The 19,413-nt window shown below is 43.9% G+C and overlaps 1 protein-coding gene across 1 annotated transcript in view; it reads right to left on the bottom strand.

Moving 5' to 3' along the window:
- The window catches only part of TOP1 (DNA topoisomerase I), a 77,541-nt gene extending 59,213 nt beyond the window's left edge, over window positions 1-18,328 (bottom strand). The window contains exons 1-2 of the mRNA XM_075011627.1: window positions 17,295-18,328; window positions 16,671-16,695 (exon numbers count right to left, since the gene is read on the bottom strand). Of these exons, the coding sequence (XP_074867728.1) occupies window positions 16,671-16,695; window positions 17,295-17,327 (58 nt within the window). The 5' untranslated portion in view covers window positions 17,328-18,328. The remainder of the gene's footprint in view (window positions 1-16,670; window positions 16,696-17,294) is intronic.
- Between the last annotated feature and the right edge of the window lie 1,085 nt (window positions 18,329-19,413).

Below are 19,413 nucleotides of genomic sequence, written 5' to 3'. Positions count from 1 at the left end.
AGGGACAAGTGGGGAGAAAATAAAGACACACCCATTGAAGGAAATGAAATGAGTGGAACAACAGATGCTGGAGGCACAACTGATGATGTGGTAAAGCTGCCACCACTTCCTTCAACCACGCATCCTTGAGCCGATGGATTGTAAGTCAAGTATTTCAACTCACAGAAGCTGGATATAGGGCCAGAAGAGAGCCTAACAGGAGGTCAAGTTCAGCAAGTCAACAAGACGACGCAACAGCAAACAGGGACCAAGCATAGTCACACCCCTAATAGCCTCCAATAAGAAAGAGTTAACATACCCAAGTATTTGAGCCCGTGGCACTTTCTGAATGAGTATATTTCTTCGACGTTCAGTTAAACAGATCCTATAAACCTACATGTGCATTTAAGATTTGTCTCTATGTAAGCACATCTCAGAACTCTGATAACACAGCTAATTCTTTATAACTAGAATATTTAAAAAAAAACAATTCTGCAGCTATAAAAGCAGAAGATTGTGTCTCTGATTTAAGTGTATTTTAATAAAACATAGCAAGCTGTCCTTCACAGAAGATCTTTCAGCACATACAACAGGAAGTATGACTAAGATGTGCCTCAGTGTCCTTTGAAGAGATTCCTGATTGGTGGTGGAAGACAGACAAGGAAAAAGTCAGGAGAAGAGATGACTCAGGGCATATGACAACAGTTTTCAAGTACACAAAAAGTTGTTACAAGGTGGAGGAATAAAATTGTTCTCTTTAACCTCTGAGGGCATGACAAAAAGCAATGGGCTAAAATTGCAGCAAGGGTGGTTTAGTTTGGACATTAGGACACACTTGCTAACTGTTATGGAGGCTGTGCAACCTCCATCATTGGAGATTTTAAAAAGCGAGTTAGAAAACATCTGTCAGGGATGGTCTAAGTGCTGCCATGAATGCAGGGGACTGGTCTAGCTGATCCCTCAAGGTCCCTTGCAGTCTTACAATTCCACAAAACAGAAGGCACAAAATTCACAGAATGCAGGCAACTCAGCTCTCCTTTGAAAAACCATCCCAGACAAATAGGGAACTTGTTTTCTCATGCTGGAGCAAATCAATTCAAGGATGATAGCCAGCAAGTACCAAATACAGTGAAGTACTGCTATCTCAACTGATCTTTACCTGTCTCCTAGGCTGTGGCCACACTAGCCCCTCCTTTCAGAGGGGCTATGGTAATGTGGCACTTTGGGATATGCTAATGAAGTTCTGCTATGAATATGCAGTACATCTTTAGCATAATGGCAACCGTGCGCACTTTGAAATGCACACAACCCATGTAGCTGGGGGCCTTTCAGAAAGGCCCCCTGATTTCAAAAGCCCCTTCTTCCCATTTTTGTTTTGGAAGAAGGGGCTTTCAAAATCGGGGGGTTGTTTCGAAAGGCCCCCATGGGTGGCATGCATTTTGAAACCGGTAGTTTTGAAGCACGAGGCTGCCATTATGCAAATGAGGCACTGTATATTCACAGCAGCACCTCACTAGGATATTCCAAAGTACAACATTACCATAGCCCCTCCAAAAGGAGGGGCTAGTGTGGCCACAGTCCTACTGTTGTAAGGAAGGATCACAGTCAATTGGCTTGCCCAGGATAGGGCAACACTGGAGACGGAAAACTTTCAGTTAAAAAAGATCCAACCACTAGCAGCGTAAGAACAGCCACACTGGGTTAGACCAAAGGTCCGTCTAGCCCAGCATTCTATCTTCCAATAGCGGCCAATGCTAGGTGCCACAGAGGGGCAGGTAGTCATTGAGCAGTCCCTCTCCTGTCATCCATTTCCAGCTTCTGACAAACAAAGGCTAGGGACACCATTCCTGCCCATCCTGGCTAATAGCTGTTGTTGGACACAACCTCCATGAATTTATCTAGTTACTTTTGAACGCTGTTAAGTCTTGGTCTTTACAACATCCTCAGGCAAGGAGTTCCACAGGCCTACCCTGCACTGCATGATGAAAATCTTCGTTAGTTTTAAACCTGCTCCCCATTAATTTCCTTTGGTGACCCCTACTTATTATGTTATGCACATGGACCTATTATCTCTAGAAGTGTTTACAGAGTGCGTGTAAATATCTGAAAAGGATTTGCTTCTCTTCTGCTGCAATAAAATGCTTGAATATTTTAACTCCTACTCTCAGCTTGCACATATTAGAGGGGAAATACTAGTTAAACAACAGTGATTCAGTTTCATGCTGAAGGCATTTAAAATGAATAGCATTTCAATAAGAGACATCTTTACATTATCTTTTTTTTACAATATTAATGACATTAACTCTGCAAAGGAGCAGGTGGGTTTTTTAACTCCCCATCTAGTGGTCGTTAAGTCTTCCATACAAACCTTGGAGCTTGTTGTTGGTGTTGGTCAATTACTCCATTTTGCGTACACTGCTAATGTTGTAATGAATCATGGCATCACACAGATCTCTCCACCTTGCTCATGCTTCCGTTTCACCAGAAGACAGCACTTGTCTAACCCGAGAACCTAACTTCCCAGACAAGTTGGAACTGGAGCATGACCATCCTGACTATTTTGCTTCACCTCTCTTCTATGGGCTCTTACTCACACTTGTCAGGACTATGCAACAGCACCAGTAGAAGAAAGTATGCTGGATAGATGCTAGTTACACTTAAGCTCTGAGACCCACTCCCCTTCCTAGGCTTCAGAGCCAAAGCCTCTACACAGCTATTGCTAGCACTGTAACATGAGCCTTAGTCTGTAGTGTAGACCCAGGTTCTGAGACTCAATGCTTCAGGTTTCCACTTGCTATGTAGACATAGACTGACCCTTATATTGTCTACAAGTGTCCCAAGTACTAGAAACTATGGTGACATGGTGAGATCAGAATACTGTCACACAAACTGGACCTGGATTGAAAATACAGAACTTGTTTTTACAGATGCTATTATTCTCCACTCAAAGGGAGTAGCTTTCACATGACATGGGTCAGATTCAGAACAACCCCAAGTAGAGACTCCGTACATGAAATCAATCCTCCAAACAATCCCACCTCCCAAGCAGGGTCATACTCCGTTTCCTACATGCTACTTATTTGATATTTATTCAGCACATGCATTTCTATGTTCTCAAATTCTGCTTGCAGAAACCAACAAGAAAAAAAAAGGAACAAAACAAAACAAAAAACAGAAACCCATCTCGTGCTACTTATTATGCAACACCAAATAGTTCAAGTCTATAGAGTCTTTACACTTCCAATTAACAAGACCACAGTGTTATTCAATTATGTCCTTGCTTAAAGATCAAAAGGCATTCTCTAACAGGAACGTATATGGAAGAAAAAGTGTCCCATCTCCACCTGTAGCATCTCCTAAATCTCTCTCAAACAAGAGACTGCAATCTTAGAATAAGATGAAGGAAGAACTGTTTCAATTAGTCTGACCCTTCTTTGAATATTGCAATATACAACCTGATCAAGAACACATTTCTGGGGAAGAAAATCTTCAATATAAAACCTTGCCAAGGCTTAGAAGGGGACAGGAAGAGACTCCAGCCCCACATTCCATATTAAAATGGGATTTTAACACAAAAGTTTAAAAGCAATTGTTAAATTAAAGCCTATAAAAGTAGCTGCACAGGGAGAACACCAGGCCCCAAAGAGTCCCCACTCAGCAATTTCAGTTTTCATGTGTCAGGAGCAGCATTAGGCTGCAGAGCACAAGTGACAAATAAAAAGCTATCTATGTTTAGGGACTGATAAATTCCCATTACTTATTTTGCTAACTTTTACCATGCAGCTGCACTTTAATGTACAGCTGATGTCTAATGAAAAAATTTAAAATATTCTATAGCTCTTTCCTGATGGTGCTTTACTATGAACATGTGCACTGAAATGAGAGCTTAGAAGTCCCACATCTATACAGGGGAGTAGTCCACCAATACTTTGGGAAGGCCTAAGTAGTTAGACCTGGTCAACCGTGGCTTATCAGAGTTCATTCAAGTACTGTAAGGTCCCCACATTCACAAACTTAACCTCTGCAAATTCAATTATTTGCGAGCGGCTGCTTCCCCAGGGCTAGGAGCACTGATGGCCACTGCGTCCCTGGGGCTCTGAGTACGCCTGTGTTCGTGAAAAATCAACATTTGCGAGGGTTCTGAACACTGAGCTCTCACGAATGTTGCAACACTACTGTAGTCCAAGTGGGTCTTAGACACGGTTCCCTCTGATTTTTTTTCCATCCATGGGCAGAATACATTTTTATGTGCAACTAGGCATATGGGAAAGTGCACCACCAGTAGAAACATAAGCCGCTGGCTGTGGGTGCTCTGCTAATGAGCTGGGGGTGCATCTGAACCTCTGCTGGGCAACTGCCCAAGTGCTCAGCTTACAGGGAACACTGGATTTAGAGAGCTTGGGAATAACTGCTTTTATACATTGCTTTAGCCACATTGTAGATGAGGCCTTGGAATTCATGTACTCCTATGTTTCATCACCTACCTCAAACTGAATAATCTTCCATTGGATCTATATTGAAAACATCTTAAGTTCTCCCTGAAAGCTTAGGGGCTCTTTAAATAACATTAAATACTGCAGCTGTCAAAACATAAAATATACACTTAACTAGTAAAGCATGACTGTACAGAATATCTTTGGAGAGAACTGATACATGATCTAGATCAGGGGTGTACAAAATCAAGCCTCCCAGGCTGCCTGATCCAGCACACAGCCCAGCAGGAGCCTCCACTGGTCCTCCTGCTTCCTTGCTCCCCCATGCTGCTCAAAGTGGCCAGTTACAGAGAAGCAAAAGGGGTTGGCTGCGGGAGAGGTTGGAAGCCTGCCCGCGGGACATGCTGTTGGGAGGTGCATAGGTAAGCACCTCCCAGTCACAACCTGCACCGGGCATCCCGGCCTCTTCCACACCCCAGCTCTGCTCTCCCATCCCATACCTCTGCTCAAAGTCAAATTGTTAACCGTTCGCACCCCTGCTCCTGCACCCATAACCCATCCCAGACCCTGCATCCTAATCCCCTACTCTAGGTCACAAACCGAACTCCTGCACCCCTGCCCCAGGTCACAACACCCTTCTGACCCAGGTTATAACCCTAACCCTTGCACCCCCTCCTACACCCGACCCAGGTCACAACCCTGTTTGAGACCCTGCATCCACCCTCCAGGTCAGAATCCTCTCCTGCACCCACACCCCTGCCTCCTCCTGTACCCCAATCCCCTGCTCCAGGTCACACCCTCCTCCTATACCCAAACTGCCTCCCAGATGTCCAACACTCCCCTCCTGCATCCCAGTCCCCTACCCCAAGCTCCCTTCTCTACCCAACCACCATCCCAGATCCACCACCTCCTGATTAATATCATGGAAGAGTGCGGCCATTGACCACTTACCAAATTCTTGAGAGTGGCCCCTCTCATCAAAAATTATTGCCTTGATCTATGTAGTCCTTCTGGTCTTGAAATCTGACTCTAAAGGATGTTTTGAGCAGGATGCATAACAGATTAGTGGAGCTGGAGGTACACAGCGGTCTTCTTGAGGCAGAAAATGATCTCAATTTACTGTTTTAAAGAAATCTGCTAAATGCAGAACCACTCTAGCTAAGAAATTATCCATACGAGAGAAATCCTGTCTTTAAACACAAAACTCTACACGGACTGTGATGACAAAACACTGACTCACTCCTTCAGAGGCACCCTAACACGCCATTATCTGAGCGTAGCAAAAGGCAGTGTTTCAATAAGGCCCAATGCCATTTTTAAATCTAATGCGGACAAAGCAGTTTAACAAGTGTACCTACAAAACTACGTACAAGTACAGACTGCACACGTACAGGTTGCACCCCTGGTCCAGGACCCTCGGGACCTAAGTGGTCCCGAACAAGAGATGTTGCTGGACCAAGAGAGGCTACTGCCATCCAAATCCCACTTCCTGCCTGCCAACGGCTCTCCAACCCCATACAGCAGCTGTGAGATGCCAGCCCCCACAGCCACCCACGGGATGCTGGCACTCTGGGTCCAGTACCGCTGCTCCCTGTGGGGCTGCCAGAAGGACAGCTCTGCTTGTCCTCCTATCCCAGCTTTCTGGTCCAGGAGAATCCCTGGTCCTGCCAGGCCAGGGAGTGCCAGTTTTAGGGGGTTCAACCAGTAATAATCGTAGCAGATTATGAGAATGCACAAATGGGTTTACAAGTGGGATGACCAAAAAATAACAACCAGGAACCTAAAAAGATACTGACCAGGATTTGTTTGGGAAACAATTTTTAGCCATAACAGATGGACAGGAACCCTCTAATAAAAAAAAAAAAAAATGTTTATTGTCTTGGTGTATTCCCCTCCACACCGTAATTATCATGTTTTCCATAGATTATTGCTTCCAACTTCAAAAAACTATTTATACAACTAAATGTACAAATTTGTTTTCCTGGAATAAAAATTGTACACTGAAGCTCAATGACATGTAACAATTACTGGCCTCACTACTTCTCTCCCCATATCCGAGCCTGCACTGCCCTCATTCTATCAAGATAAGCATTTCAAAACGATTATGTTTTCCCCAAAGTTTTCCAAAAGCAAGAGTAAAGCACATTCAGTGCTGTCTGATCTTGTAATTCCTTCATGTTGGAAACCAGCTGTTTCCAACTGCAGAGCAGTTCCCAGGACAAGCTAAGTTTTCTCTGGATAAACCAAGGAGACTGCTTTCAACAGAAAAAGACATCAAAATTTAAGCAAAAGATTTAACAGAGGTTCTTCTAAATGAAACTACAGTCTGAAACATCACATTAAGGGGTACTGTTCTGCAATTTGCTCATTGACGGGGGATAACGAAGAAATATAGTATGTTAATGTCTGATATTTGTGCTAAAATATGACAGAAAAGTATTTTTGCTATGTATCTGAGAGCCATCCCTTTTCTGATCATCTTTTCTCACACCAGATTCCATCTTCTCCCTTTCGTGCCCAAAGAGTAGTTGCTAAAGGTGCCCTGCCAAGGACTTATTTAAAGAAAAAAAAAAAAAGCCCTTCCCCCCGTCCCTTCACCTCCCTCCATCCCAGCCTTCCTCCTTCTTCTTTGGTGTATAAAGGGCTGCTCCATCTCATTCCACTTGCGACCATCTTACCAATATCAGAAGAGTCAATTCCAGTCTCCACTGGTTTTGGTGACCTCTGAGGATGATGTTTATTGTTAGAAATAACTCAATTGTTTTATGTTATTGTAATTTGCATCAGTATGACTAAAAAGGTGTCAGCCAAATTTTAATCACTGAAGTGAAGTAGGTATTCACACAAGCAAACAAACAGAAAGGACTGAGTGAGTCCAGCTGAATTCCCTTTCCTTCTCAGTTGCTCAACCTTCACTCTTAGATTGGATGTCAACAATTCTGGAAGTTTTTCAGTCACCAATGTGGTCTTTTTATAGCCCAAACAGGACCCAAATTTCTCAATTTTAGAACATGAGCATGCCCATACACCAAGGGCAACCGATAGCTTTCAAGCATCCTTTATACAGCAAGAAGGCACAAGCACGATTTTCTTCCCCTTTTGCAAATCACCCTTTAAAGCAAGGTTTGTAAACTGGGGTGTGTGTGTGTGTGTGTGTGTGTGAAATTTTGTAAGGGGAAGGTGCAGCACAATTGGCTACTGGGTGATGGATTCATCCATCTAATTAAATATGTAGAAATATGTTACTGTTTTTATATATATGCATTCACATTTATATACTGATCATTTAAGTTTCCATTGGTTTTGATTACATTAAATGGGCGTGGGAGCAGGTTGCCCTGCTAACTGTAGGGATGAAAAATTGGGCCCAACGTAAACTTTGCTCACTCGTGAACAGGACCAGCAGAACCTATGGTGATCAGGGTTTTTTTTTTTGGGGGGGGGGGGGGGGGAGGCGTGTTAAATGTGTATACAAAGAACATTTGGGTCAGATTCTGATCTCAAAGCACTGTAAACTTGAACTGTGCTACAATCAAAGGTGTTAGCTTGAATTTACAGCAGCACCAGCAATTTTACAAACATTATGCTGAAAATATGTTAGATACTACAATCTTGGCCAAACCACGGAATTTAAAACTAAAAAATCATTACCAGAGCTACAACTAGTTAAACCAATGGTGGGAACCATAGAACAGACAGGTCTCCACAGGCATGACCAAAAGAGGATTTTTTAACTACTGCATCAATTAAACATGCTTTTCAGCAGTTTAATGAACAGCTGTAAATGCTGGAAGCTACCAGAGGCATGTATGGTGGAAGTTCCCTAGAGCAGACAGTCAATAAGAGTCCAAGGACAACAGTGAGTCATTAATGCTATTCTGCAACATAGATTTCACTGTAGTTGCAGAAGAATGTTGGTTCTATCTTTTTATTTGTCATTTCCTAGCCCATCTTGCGGTAAAACAGTTTTACAATATAATCCAGAATGTTGTTGCCTTTTGGCTTGCCAGTTAAACAACTCTAAGGCTACATCTACACGTGCACGCTACATCGAAATAGCTTATTTCGATGTAGCGACATCGAAATAGAATAACGTCTACACGTCCTCCAAGGCTGGCAACGTCGACGTTCAACTTCGATGTTGGGCAGCACCACGTCAAAATAGGAGCTGCGAGGGAACGTCTACATGCCAAAGTAGCACACATCGAAATAAGGGTGCCAGGAACAGCTGCAGACAGGGTCACAGGGCGGACTCAACAGCAAGCCGCTCCCTTAAAGGGCCCCTCCCAGACACAGTTGCACTAAACAACACAAGATCCACAGAGCCGACAACTGGTTGCAGACCCTGTGCATGCAGCATGGATCCCCAGCTGCAGCAGCAGCAGCCAGAAGCCCTGGGCTAAGGGCTGCTGCACACAGTGACCATAGAGCCCCGCAGGGGCTGGAGAGAGAGTGTCTCTCAACCCCTCAGCTGATGGCCGCCATGGCGGACCCCGCTATTTCGATGTTGCGGGACGTGGATCATCTACACATGCCCTACTTCGACGTTCAACTTCGAAGTAGGGCGCTATTCCGATCCCCTCATGGGGTTAGCGACTTCGACGTCTCGCTGCCTAACGTCGATTTCAACTTCGAAATAGCGCCAACACGTGTAGCCGTGACGGGCGCTATTTCAAAGTTGGCGCCGCTACTTCGAAGTAGCGTGCACATGTAGACGCGGTCTAAGTGGAAACCCTCCTTAAGTTACCTTATTGGGGGAGTTCATCTTGAAGTCTAATAAATGCTGACATTGCTGAACAGGTAGAACTAGTAATTATGCTGAGCAGGAAGAGGTTTTAAAAAAAAGCTATGGCTGGACGTATCTGTCATGTCCTGTTTGCTGTGTGAATCAAATCAGACGCCTCAGAAGATGAAGGCTATAAACCTGGAATATACAACTATTAATATTATCTTTGCTATTTGGATAAATGAGACACTGGATTAAGTTCTTTGCAAACTATAGCTAGGAATATATAAAATGCCATAACATTAAACAGCAGCAGTGGGCAGCCTGCATTGGGATTTTATGTATGGCCTGTGAGACCTTTTGTTTACTGCTGCCGATGCACAGGGTTGCCAGACTTCACTGCTTTCCATCTGGATAGTTTTTCCCCCCTCACCAGTATTACTAAAACGACGCACAGGTAAAGCAAGAACATTCAGAAGTGAGGTGCGTGTTGACTGCACACAGAAGTCCCCAAGAGCCACGCGCTCCCCTTTGCATCCAATCAAAGCACCGTTACAGGTCAACTGGCACACTCCAAAATATCGATATGCAGGCACAGCGACTAAGACAACCCATCTTAGGAGACCATCATGATTACAACAATTTGCAGACACTCATGCAGCCCACTGACTAGCCTAAGTTGCCCACAGCTGCTAAACCGCATTCTACTCCCATCTTGTGAATTGTGGGACTTTCTGTAAAACCTGGGCTAGTTTTTAATAAGATATAAGCCAAAGAGCTTTTGTTATTTTACCAGGTATTGCCTTAACAAGTATTCTGTGAAGTCACTAATAGACGAACTTGAGCCAATGAAATGTGAAGTACTTGCTATAATTACATATTATAGCCTGTTCTACTGACAGCGCAGCTCAGTAAGAGGTTGGGATTCAGTTATTTGTTGGGTAGGCCACTGAAGTTACAGTTGTGCTCTTTGCCCTGCTACAGTTAAATGAAAAAGATAAACTGGGTGTCTAATTCAAATGTGAAATCATGCACAGATCTGAAACTTTGCATAAAAAGACATATCAGCTGTGGAAGAAGTTTATTTTAGGACATAAAGGGTACTGCTGATGAACAGCCGTTACCTTAAGAGTTTTTTTCCCCTCTCATTGATAAAATAAGTCTTAATGTCGTAGCCAAGCATAAACTCTGCAGGCCCATTAGTCCCTGACACATACTTCTAATCATTTCAGGGAGCTTTGCTGGAACATAATAGAAACACAATTAATTGAATTTAGCAGAAACTTGCATCTCTGCTTTCCCAAAAGATGTACAACAAGTTTTAACCTAAAAGCTGCCCACTTATACACCAAAACAATTAACACAAACATCCCTAATGAAACACCAGTTTTACTCAAAATAATGTTAAAAAGATGATACTAGGAGTACGTTTTTAAAATTTACATTTCACTTAAGTTTAATTTGCAGCTGTTATTTCTGAGACTTATGCTAGGAATCTCCAGCCTGCTACACAGTGTTACATTTGTAACAAAGGCTGCAGCACTCCCCATAAAACTATGCTACTATTAGCTCCAAACACTATTAATGCTATCATAAGCAACAGTGTTTGGGACCAATGCTGTGGCATACCATTGGTTCAAAACCAGAGATATTTAAAAATGCTTTAAAAACCAAAGATGAGCAGTTTTCAAATTACAAGCAATCACAGCTGCTTATGAGCTAAATACAGGATCTGCACAGCCCTCATAGGTGCCTGAATCATGAAACCACTTAAGTTCAGAAGTGATGGCACTCTAAATTCTTCTATTTCTTAGGACTCAGAACATACATTTATCATATGAAGAGAGGAGAGCATCTGCAGACAAGCAAACAACCTGTTTTTAAAATGTTATTACAATTGTGTCTTTTGGATCACAAAAAAACTACACTTGCTAGACACCCAACTGAGCAAAGTCATATACAAGCTTGAGAATGGCTTTGAGAAGCTTGGAGTTCTTCCATCTTCTTTTAAAGTTAAGATCAAACTAGGTAAGCGTTAACACCCACATATTTATAGGTGATGAAACAGCAGCAGAGAGACTAAGTGACTTGCCAAAGGTCACTCTCTATTCCTGGCTTTGCCAGTGACTTAGCAAGCAGAAATCTAGAGAGCTAGTCCACTCCTACTACTCCTAATTACTGCCCAGTATAACTCACAACACATTTAAACTGAATATACTTGTTAGTCACAAGACTAGTGGAAAAGATTTAACAAAAAAAAAAAAAAAAAAAAAGGGTTTTCCTAATTATTAAAATTGGGAGCAGGATGGTATTTCCTGAACTTCTTACTTTCCTGACAGCATTAGCAATATACAACTGCTGTATGCAACAAAAAATCTGACAAAATACCTTGCATAATCTTCTTTTTCTAAGAAAGTTGATAAATATTTATTTCTTTCTGTTCACTCACATTTTTCGCATGTCCTGTTCTGTCAGCTTAAATGAAATGTGCAGTTCGTGCAAGATAGAAAAACATATGCTGAAGTGGCTTCTGAATTGTCATCACTTACAATGCACTTGCTCAGCTCGAATGCCATTCAATTTAAAATTTCCCTTTTCCATTGCTTACTCCTTTTCAAGTGCTCCCCTCATAATAGCCTCGAAGCTGTCATATTAACGACCAGGACAGCACTGTCAATTTTTGATAAGATACTTGCTTTTCCACACTTTGGGCATTTTAAAAAAGTTACCTATTAAAGGAAGCACCTCTCAGTCAGACACATTCAGACTACGTCTACACTAGCCCCAAACTTCAAAATGGCCACGCAAATGGCCATTTCGAAGTTTACTAATGAAGCACTGAAATGCATATTCAGCGCTTCATTAACATGCGGGCAGCCGCAGCACTTCAAAACTGACACGCCTCGCCGCCGGACGGATCATCGCGACAGGGCTCCTTTTCGAAAGGACCCCGCCTACTTCGGAGTCCCCTTATTCCCATCAGCTCATGGGAATAAGGGGACTTCGAAGTAGGTGGAGTCATTTCGAAAAGGAGCCCTGTCGGGATGAGCCGCACGGCGGCAAGGTGCGTCAATTTCGAAGCGCCGCGGCTGCCCGCATGCTAATGAAGCGCTGAATATGCATTTCAGCACTTCATTAGTAAACTTCGAAATAGCCATTTGAATGGCCATTTCGAAGTTTGGGGCTAGGGTAGACACGGCCTCAGTGTCTAAAAATAAGCTTCCACAAAGTCAGACAATCAAAATTTGTGCTTGAGCCCAGTTAATATTTCACTGATTACTGTAGTGATGTTGGCTTTAAATCCCATCTTAAAAATATTTAGTTAAATCAACAAAAGTGGAAATTCACTGAGGGAGCACATCTTAATTTTTATGTAAAATCACCATTTAATTTTAACAGGAGTTTTGAATGCAGAATAGGCAGGCAAGTTATGGCTTTACACTACTGAAATATAATTGTAGGTCTTGAACATCTATAGGGTTCCACATCCAGTTTGTTCAATTTACAAAGATATTTTTCCAATTGCAATGTTCTGCAAACACAACAGGAGAACTGGAAATCAAGATGGATTCTTCCTACTCCATTGCCAATAAGAGGTTCTTTAACTTGAACCTCGTTAACAATGTGCTGAAGTTAAAGGCAGAAATGAATCTAGCTAGTGACTGCATATTTAATTCTTTCTCTGTAGCCCAACAGAACTTTAAAAAAAAAAAAAAAAAAAAAAAAAAGAGTAACATCTAGTTTTATCTGTAGTAGAGAGACATGATTCAGAGTACACATTGTGGCTGTGTCTACAATCTAGTTATCTTTCGAAATATGATGATCTTCTGGAAAACCTTCTTTTGAAAGGGCACATCCACACACAAAAAAGCAGCCCAAAAGAGCAACTGCTCTTTTGAAAGAGAGTGTCCACAGAGCCCTGGCCCTTTGAAAAGAACAGGATAGGGATAGACAAATCCAGCACCATGAGGACCACTCTTTTGAACAAAGGGCCCACAGAGTATCTAATCACGCTTTTTTCCAAAAGAATCTTTCAGAAAAAGGTGCTCTTCATTTGGGAGAGGAAGAGGGCCTCTGGAAGAAGCATCATGTGAATTTGAGAGCATTTTGTGTGTGGACACTCTGCTTGTTGTTTCAGAAGAGGGCTTGCTTTTCCTAAAGGACTTGCTAGCATAGATGCAACCCTATGGCGCAAGACGGTGTCATTTGCATAAAGTGACCATAAATGTACTTTAAAATAGTTAATACTAAAAAACATGTTATCCTTTTACTGCATTCAGATCTCAAGGATCGTTTTTAGCTCTTCCATAAAAAGACTCATCTTTAGATAGCAAATCATTTTACAAAGAAGGAAAGCATTACCCCATTTTACAGATAACCCATGCACTTCAAGTTGGCATTTCCAACAACACACCATGTACAAGATTGGTCACCTTAAATTATATACAAAAACAGGAACCACTTCACCCACTTCTAGGACTGAAGGTGGCAAATTCTCAGCAAAAAAAGACACTCTAGGAAATAATATTTTTCTTCAACTAATTACATAGCAATGAGATTCTGGGCAGTTACACAAAACACAATTACCAAAGCTTGAAGGTGCCTGGGACACACCTGCTAGGAGTGGCACAGATATTTAATGATCAGAAATGGTTAGCACTTATATTGTACACTTGACCTCAATTCTAGAGCCCCTTGATCCTATCATCATTCTAGGACATCACTTTAGCCCCTAGTAAAAGACAACGACAAAACTAAAATCACCAGTTCCTAAGACACTGGATATCTCCTATTAACTAAAGGATGCACACCCAGCCTTGCTTAGGTTGTGCCATCTGATGTGATCACCTTACATGGGCATAAACACAAATTCCAAGTTTCTCAATTTCCAAAGTAGGCTCAGTTTCTGTGACAAGGTTAGAAAGGATACGCACTTTCAACTACATGACTGCCTTAACAAGCCTTCAATGAAGAAGAGGATTTTGCCTCTGTTGTCTGAGACAAACGATGATTAACAAAACAAAAAAGCAGTCAGTCATGTAGCACTTTAAAGACTAGCAAAATAATTTGTTAGGCAATGACCTTTCATGGGGCAGACCCACTTCTTCAGATCTGGCAATAGCGCTATTTGCAGTACAGCACTATTGCCAGATGTGAAGAAGTGGGTCTGCCCCAAGAAAGCTCATTGCCTAATAAATTATTTTGCTAGTCTTAAGTGCTACATGACTGCTTTTTTGTTTTGTTAAGATATGGACTAACATGGCTACCTCTCTGTTACTAACAATGATTAATGGCAGTTAAAAGGAAGACTTGGAATCAAGAAGGGGAGGAAGAGTTCTATGACACCATCATTACATGAAATTCATGAGGAACAGCTGATTCTCCAGTTATTGAGAGAGATGGTAGGAGCGATGGTCTCAAGCTACAGAGGGAGAGGTGTGGGTTGGATATTAGGAAAAACTATTTCACCAGGAGCGTGGTGAAGCACTGGAATGCGTTATAGAGAGAGGTGGTGGAATCTCCATCCCCAGAGGTTTTTAAGTCCTGGCTTGACATAGTACTGGCTGGGATGATTTAGTTGGGTTGATCATGCTCTGGGCAAGGGGCTGGACTAGATGACCTCCTGAGGTCACTTTCAGCCCTACAATTCTACGATATGTGGCACATTCTTAGTTTATACCTGTGTACTAGACTCCATTCAGCAGGTATGAGATGACAATAGAAAACGTACAAGTCTAAGGGGTGTCAAGTGCTCTACATTACTAAACCACTCCTAATTGAGAAAAATAAAAGCAACGTACAGACAGCCTTAATATATTGGAAGGGGGGGAAACCCTGTTAAGATTATCCACTGGAAGTAGGACTGGAGCAGTCAATTATTTCATGTATCTAAAAATTAGCATAAAAATTGAGGTTGGTTTTTTTTGTCCCCCACAGCAGAACCTTACCCTTAAGCAAATACAGGATGAACCTCTCCAACCTGACACCCTTGTGACCTTCCTGGTGCCAAATGAGAGAATTTACCGGACCATAAGAGGTCAATATTTTCTAGGAGCATTACCAATGCTTCCATTGCTTACTGAGCTCTTAAGAAGACATTTGGGGTAAATTACAGCTAAATAACAACAGCATAGAACACTGAGAGCCAGGATTGGTGGCTGTAAACAAACTTTACAGGACCATGGGAAACTTGGCCACACCCGTCGTAAGTAGACATCCGGTAACTAAAATCACGCCTGATTACAAATGTTGCTGGACAGGAGAGTGCTGTACTATAGAGGTTCAACCTGTATTTCCAACACATGGTGGGTTATAAATTTTTGTAGACATATTTATACTGAAGTAATTCTAAAAATGCCTATTGCAGTTCTTAGCCTCTTCCTGTAAATAATTATTTACTCAGGCAAGAGGAAAACATGTTTATAAAGAGCCAATCAACTCAAACACTTTTAAACATGCCTATCCCCCCAGTCACCCAGATTACTTAGGGGACAGACGGAGCTATTCATGTAAATCCAGTCCTTTGACAGTGACATATGCAAAAGCTTTACAAGCCACCACCCCGCCCCCCATTAAATATACCAGCTTGCAAAAAGCCTGAAACCAATATGCCATCCAGCAGCATGAAAATAAATAAATAAATATTTAAAACAAAATAAAATATCAGTAGCCATCCTCCTCCTAAAGGCAACCACCCACAACCTAATCCCCCTAAAATGAACAGCCAACTTGCAAACTTTCTGAAGTGATGCTGGATACTGTTCTGGAATTGCTGACAGTCCTTTAAAAAAATAAAAAAGCAAGTAAAAAGGCACCTTTTTAAATTAAAATTCTCCAGCCTACGAAGTAAAGTTAGATCAATTAAACAGCACAATAAGAAATAAATCTGCTCTTAAAATGGATGCAGCAGAACCTTTTAAAGAGCAACATGTTGCAACCACCGTTCATTTTAGGAGATGAGAGGGAATGACTGAAAGAAACCTTACTGGGGAGGCGTGGGTTGAACAAAACCAGCTCGGTGATTTATTTCACCTCAAAAACTTTGCCTTCCCCTTCTCGGGGAGGGTCTGTGGGTCGGGAGGGGGAGATTTCTCCCGTGTTTCTCTGCAGGAGGCTCCTGCTCCGCAGCTCAGGGGAGGAGGAGAAGGAGAGAAAGAGACACACACACAGAAGAGAGCAGAGAGAAAAAGAAAATGGCGCAGAGACTAAGTCCTGACCGTCGACAAGGCGACTTTCCAGGCAGGAATCGGGGGCCGAAGGGGAGCCCAGGCAGCCCGGGGGGCCGGATCTGGAGCCTGCATTGCCCCCACTAGAGGAAAGGCGGGTTAGATGGGGCCTAAGCCGCTCGGAAGCGGGAGCATTTGGCAGCTCGATGGGAACAATGGGGCCGGTGAGCGAGGAGACGGGACTTAGTCTCTGGGACGCCATGTCTGTCCTTTACCACCCTCCGGCGCACAGATGGGGGAGCGACGGGGGGAGGCAGAGTGGGGCAAATCGCCCCCAAAGGCGGGGCCGGGGGGGCAGGGACTCACCGTTCGCTCGGAAATCCGCCTCGATCTGTAAGGACAAGGGGAGGCGAGTGAAATAAAGAATCGCGGCTCTTTCCGAAGGCAGCCGAGAGCCTGATCCCGGGGGCAGCTTCCACGGGAGGAGGAAGCGGGCTCAGCTCCCCACGGGTGTCCCCCGAGCCAAGGGCAGCGGCCACATTCAGGCTCCCCAGTGACTCCCACTTCCAACCCCCCCCCCCTTCCTCGTATTCACCCATTCTCTGGGCCACCCCAGCCGGGCACCCTCCCCTCGGGAGCGCCCTTTTACAGGGGAAAAATCCCTCCCCCCTAGTGGTTGGCTTGGCTGGGATTTTTCCTGGGGTGGGCAGGGGGAGTTACTGACCCTTTATGGGGAAATCACCAATCACAGAGAGGCCGGAGATGCCCCCGGCCAGGGACCGAGGCATCCCACCTAAGCGTCCCAGGGCAAGGGGGTTAGGGACCCGAGCTCGGGGTAGGGGACGGGGCTCCCCCCTATGGTGATGGGGGGTCACCCCGTGGCCCCACGAGACGGGGGCACCTCGGACTGCTCGAGGGAAAACTGGGGGGGGGCTGGAGGGCCCCGCTTGTCTGCGGGGATATCGGGGGGATTGCGGGCGCATCCCTCACCTGGGAGTCGTTGTGCAGCTGGTCCCCGCTCATGCCGGCTGCTGGGGAGGCCTGCACGGGAGCAGAGGTGCCTGGGAGCAGCGGAGTCTCTGGCCGAAGGGAGAATGCAGCCCCCTCACTCACCACGGCAGCCGGTTGTGTAACAGACTAAGTCCTCATTTCCCCTCACTGCGCAGGCGCCGCTGCTTTTAAGTGGAGGCGGGGCTGGCAGCTGGAAGAGGACGAGAAGCGGAGCGAGTTCCATTATTTGCGTGCTTGACCACGCCCCCGCCCCGCTCTCAGAGCTCTGCGTTAGATTTGCATGTAGAGCCACGCCCCTTTCTCCGCTCTCCGACATTTACGAAAAACGCCGGCTTGCGTACGCTGCTGTCTTCCCTCCTTTCAGAACGCCGGGCGCGATTTACATATCCGGTCCCGCCCCTCCATAGCTCTCCTCCAGTCAAGTAAGGAAAAGCAGGCTCCTATCTGCATATCCGGCCACGCCTCCTCGGAGGGACGACTCATGCCCACCCACCAAGGAGGATTGCCTGAAATTCCGTTCCAGCGTGCGCATAATGCTCATGCGCAAGGACTCCCCTGCAGAGATGCTCTATTTGCATGTGAGGCCACGCCCCTTTCGTTGCAAGGACTACCGATTGCTGAGTGGCCGCTACAGCTAATGGTTGCATTAGAAGGGGAGAAGAGCCAGGTGCCGAATTTGGGGAGCACCAGCAGTAACAGCTTTATTTTCCGACCTGCCTCCTCCAAGCTCTTATCAGCTGCCTCTGACCTCAGTACATTGCACAGGGATCAAACAGGTTTTGGGGTGTTGGGGAGGAGGGAGTACAGGAATGTGCCGTGGCAGGGAGACCAGAATGGACAATACATGACAGCCCATCAAGCAGGCTGAGAGAAGGCTGTCAATTGGGTAGCAAGAAGTGGATGGGACTGGGTGGGGCTGTGTGCCCCCCCGCCCACAGGATGCCAACATAATCTCCCAGCCCCCCCCAATTCTTTTTCTCATTAAGCCCATTTCCTAGCACAAGAAGGGTTCAAGTGTAAGCCTAATTGCTCATTTTCAGAGTCATATTTGATCAATTAGATTGTAAACTCTCTGGGACAGGGACTGTGACTAACTGTGTGTTTTTATAACGCCTAGCCCACCACTTCAGCTGTTTGCTTAGTTCTGTGTTATGGTTTATTTAAGATTGTTAACTTTTTGGAGTAGGAACAAGTCTTCTTATATTTTAGTAAACTCCAGGAGTAACAATATGCATAGTATAAATAATAATTAATTTTGATGGCTTGACTTTGGCTGTTTCATTTCCTGAAATCTTTCTCAAAAAATGCAGTTGATAATGTATTTGTGACCTGATTCACTGCTCCATCACACTGTTCTCCCAACAGAGTAGTTCCACTACAATTAGATGAATTGTGCCACTGTAGAACAGGGATCAGAGACTGGAGAATCAGGCCCAGTGACTACTATCTAAACCTATGAAATGTTCAAAATCAAATGGCAAGATAATCATAGCAGGACTGCGTGTGAGTATGTGGGTGGGGGGTGGGTGGGAATACAGTGGAGAACCCTGAACAGATTACCAAATTGTATAATGTGTCACAGTAGCACCTGGAGATTATAAGCATGATCAAGAGACACACTGTACTAGGTGCTGTAGAAATGTTCAGCTAAACTTGTACTTTAAGGCTTCAAGACAAGGGCAATAGTCAGGAATACTCCATAGGCTGAATCTTTTCTTCTGAAAATGGGATCAGTCAACATATTTTTTGTAGTGTAGACAGGCCCATAAACATAATTTCCTAGATGGAAATTGAGAGAGAATGAATAATTTGCTTTCCTATAAACAATTATGAAAACATCTGTTTCTGTTCTGCAACAGTTCACTGACTTTTTCTCTAATCTACTGAAAGTTTAGCTATATGGGGATGGTACTGTATCTCACCTAACTGCTTCAAATCCTCATTTTGGCATTTCCTTCTATGGCTACATGTGAAATGTATCTTTTCCTTGCTCTTTTATGCTACTGGATTCTTGATTTGGCATTAAAATAATCCTATTCTGCCAGGCTAAATGAAGATCTTAGAAACACGATCAGGCAGCTGCCACTACTACCTCTTT

This window comes from Carettochelys insculpta, chromosome 17 (assembly GCF_033958435.1).
Source record: "Carettochelys insculpta isolate YL-2023 chromosome 17, ASM3395843v1, whole genome shotgun sequence".
Lineage (NCBI taxonomy): Eukaryota > Metazoa > Chordata > Testudines > Carettochelyidae > Carettochelys > Carettochelys insculpta.
The sequence above is the reverse complement of the archived record's forward strand: the minus strand, read 5'-3'. Positions and strand labels throughout refer to the sequence as shown.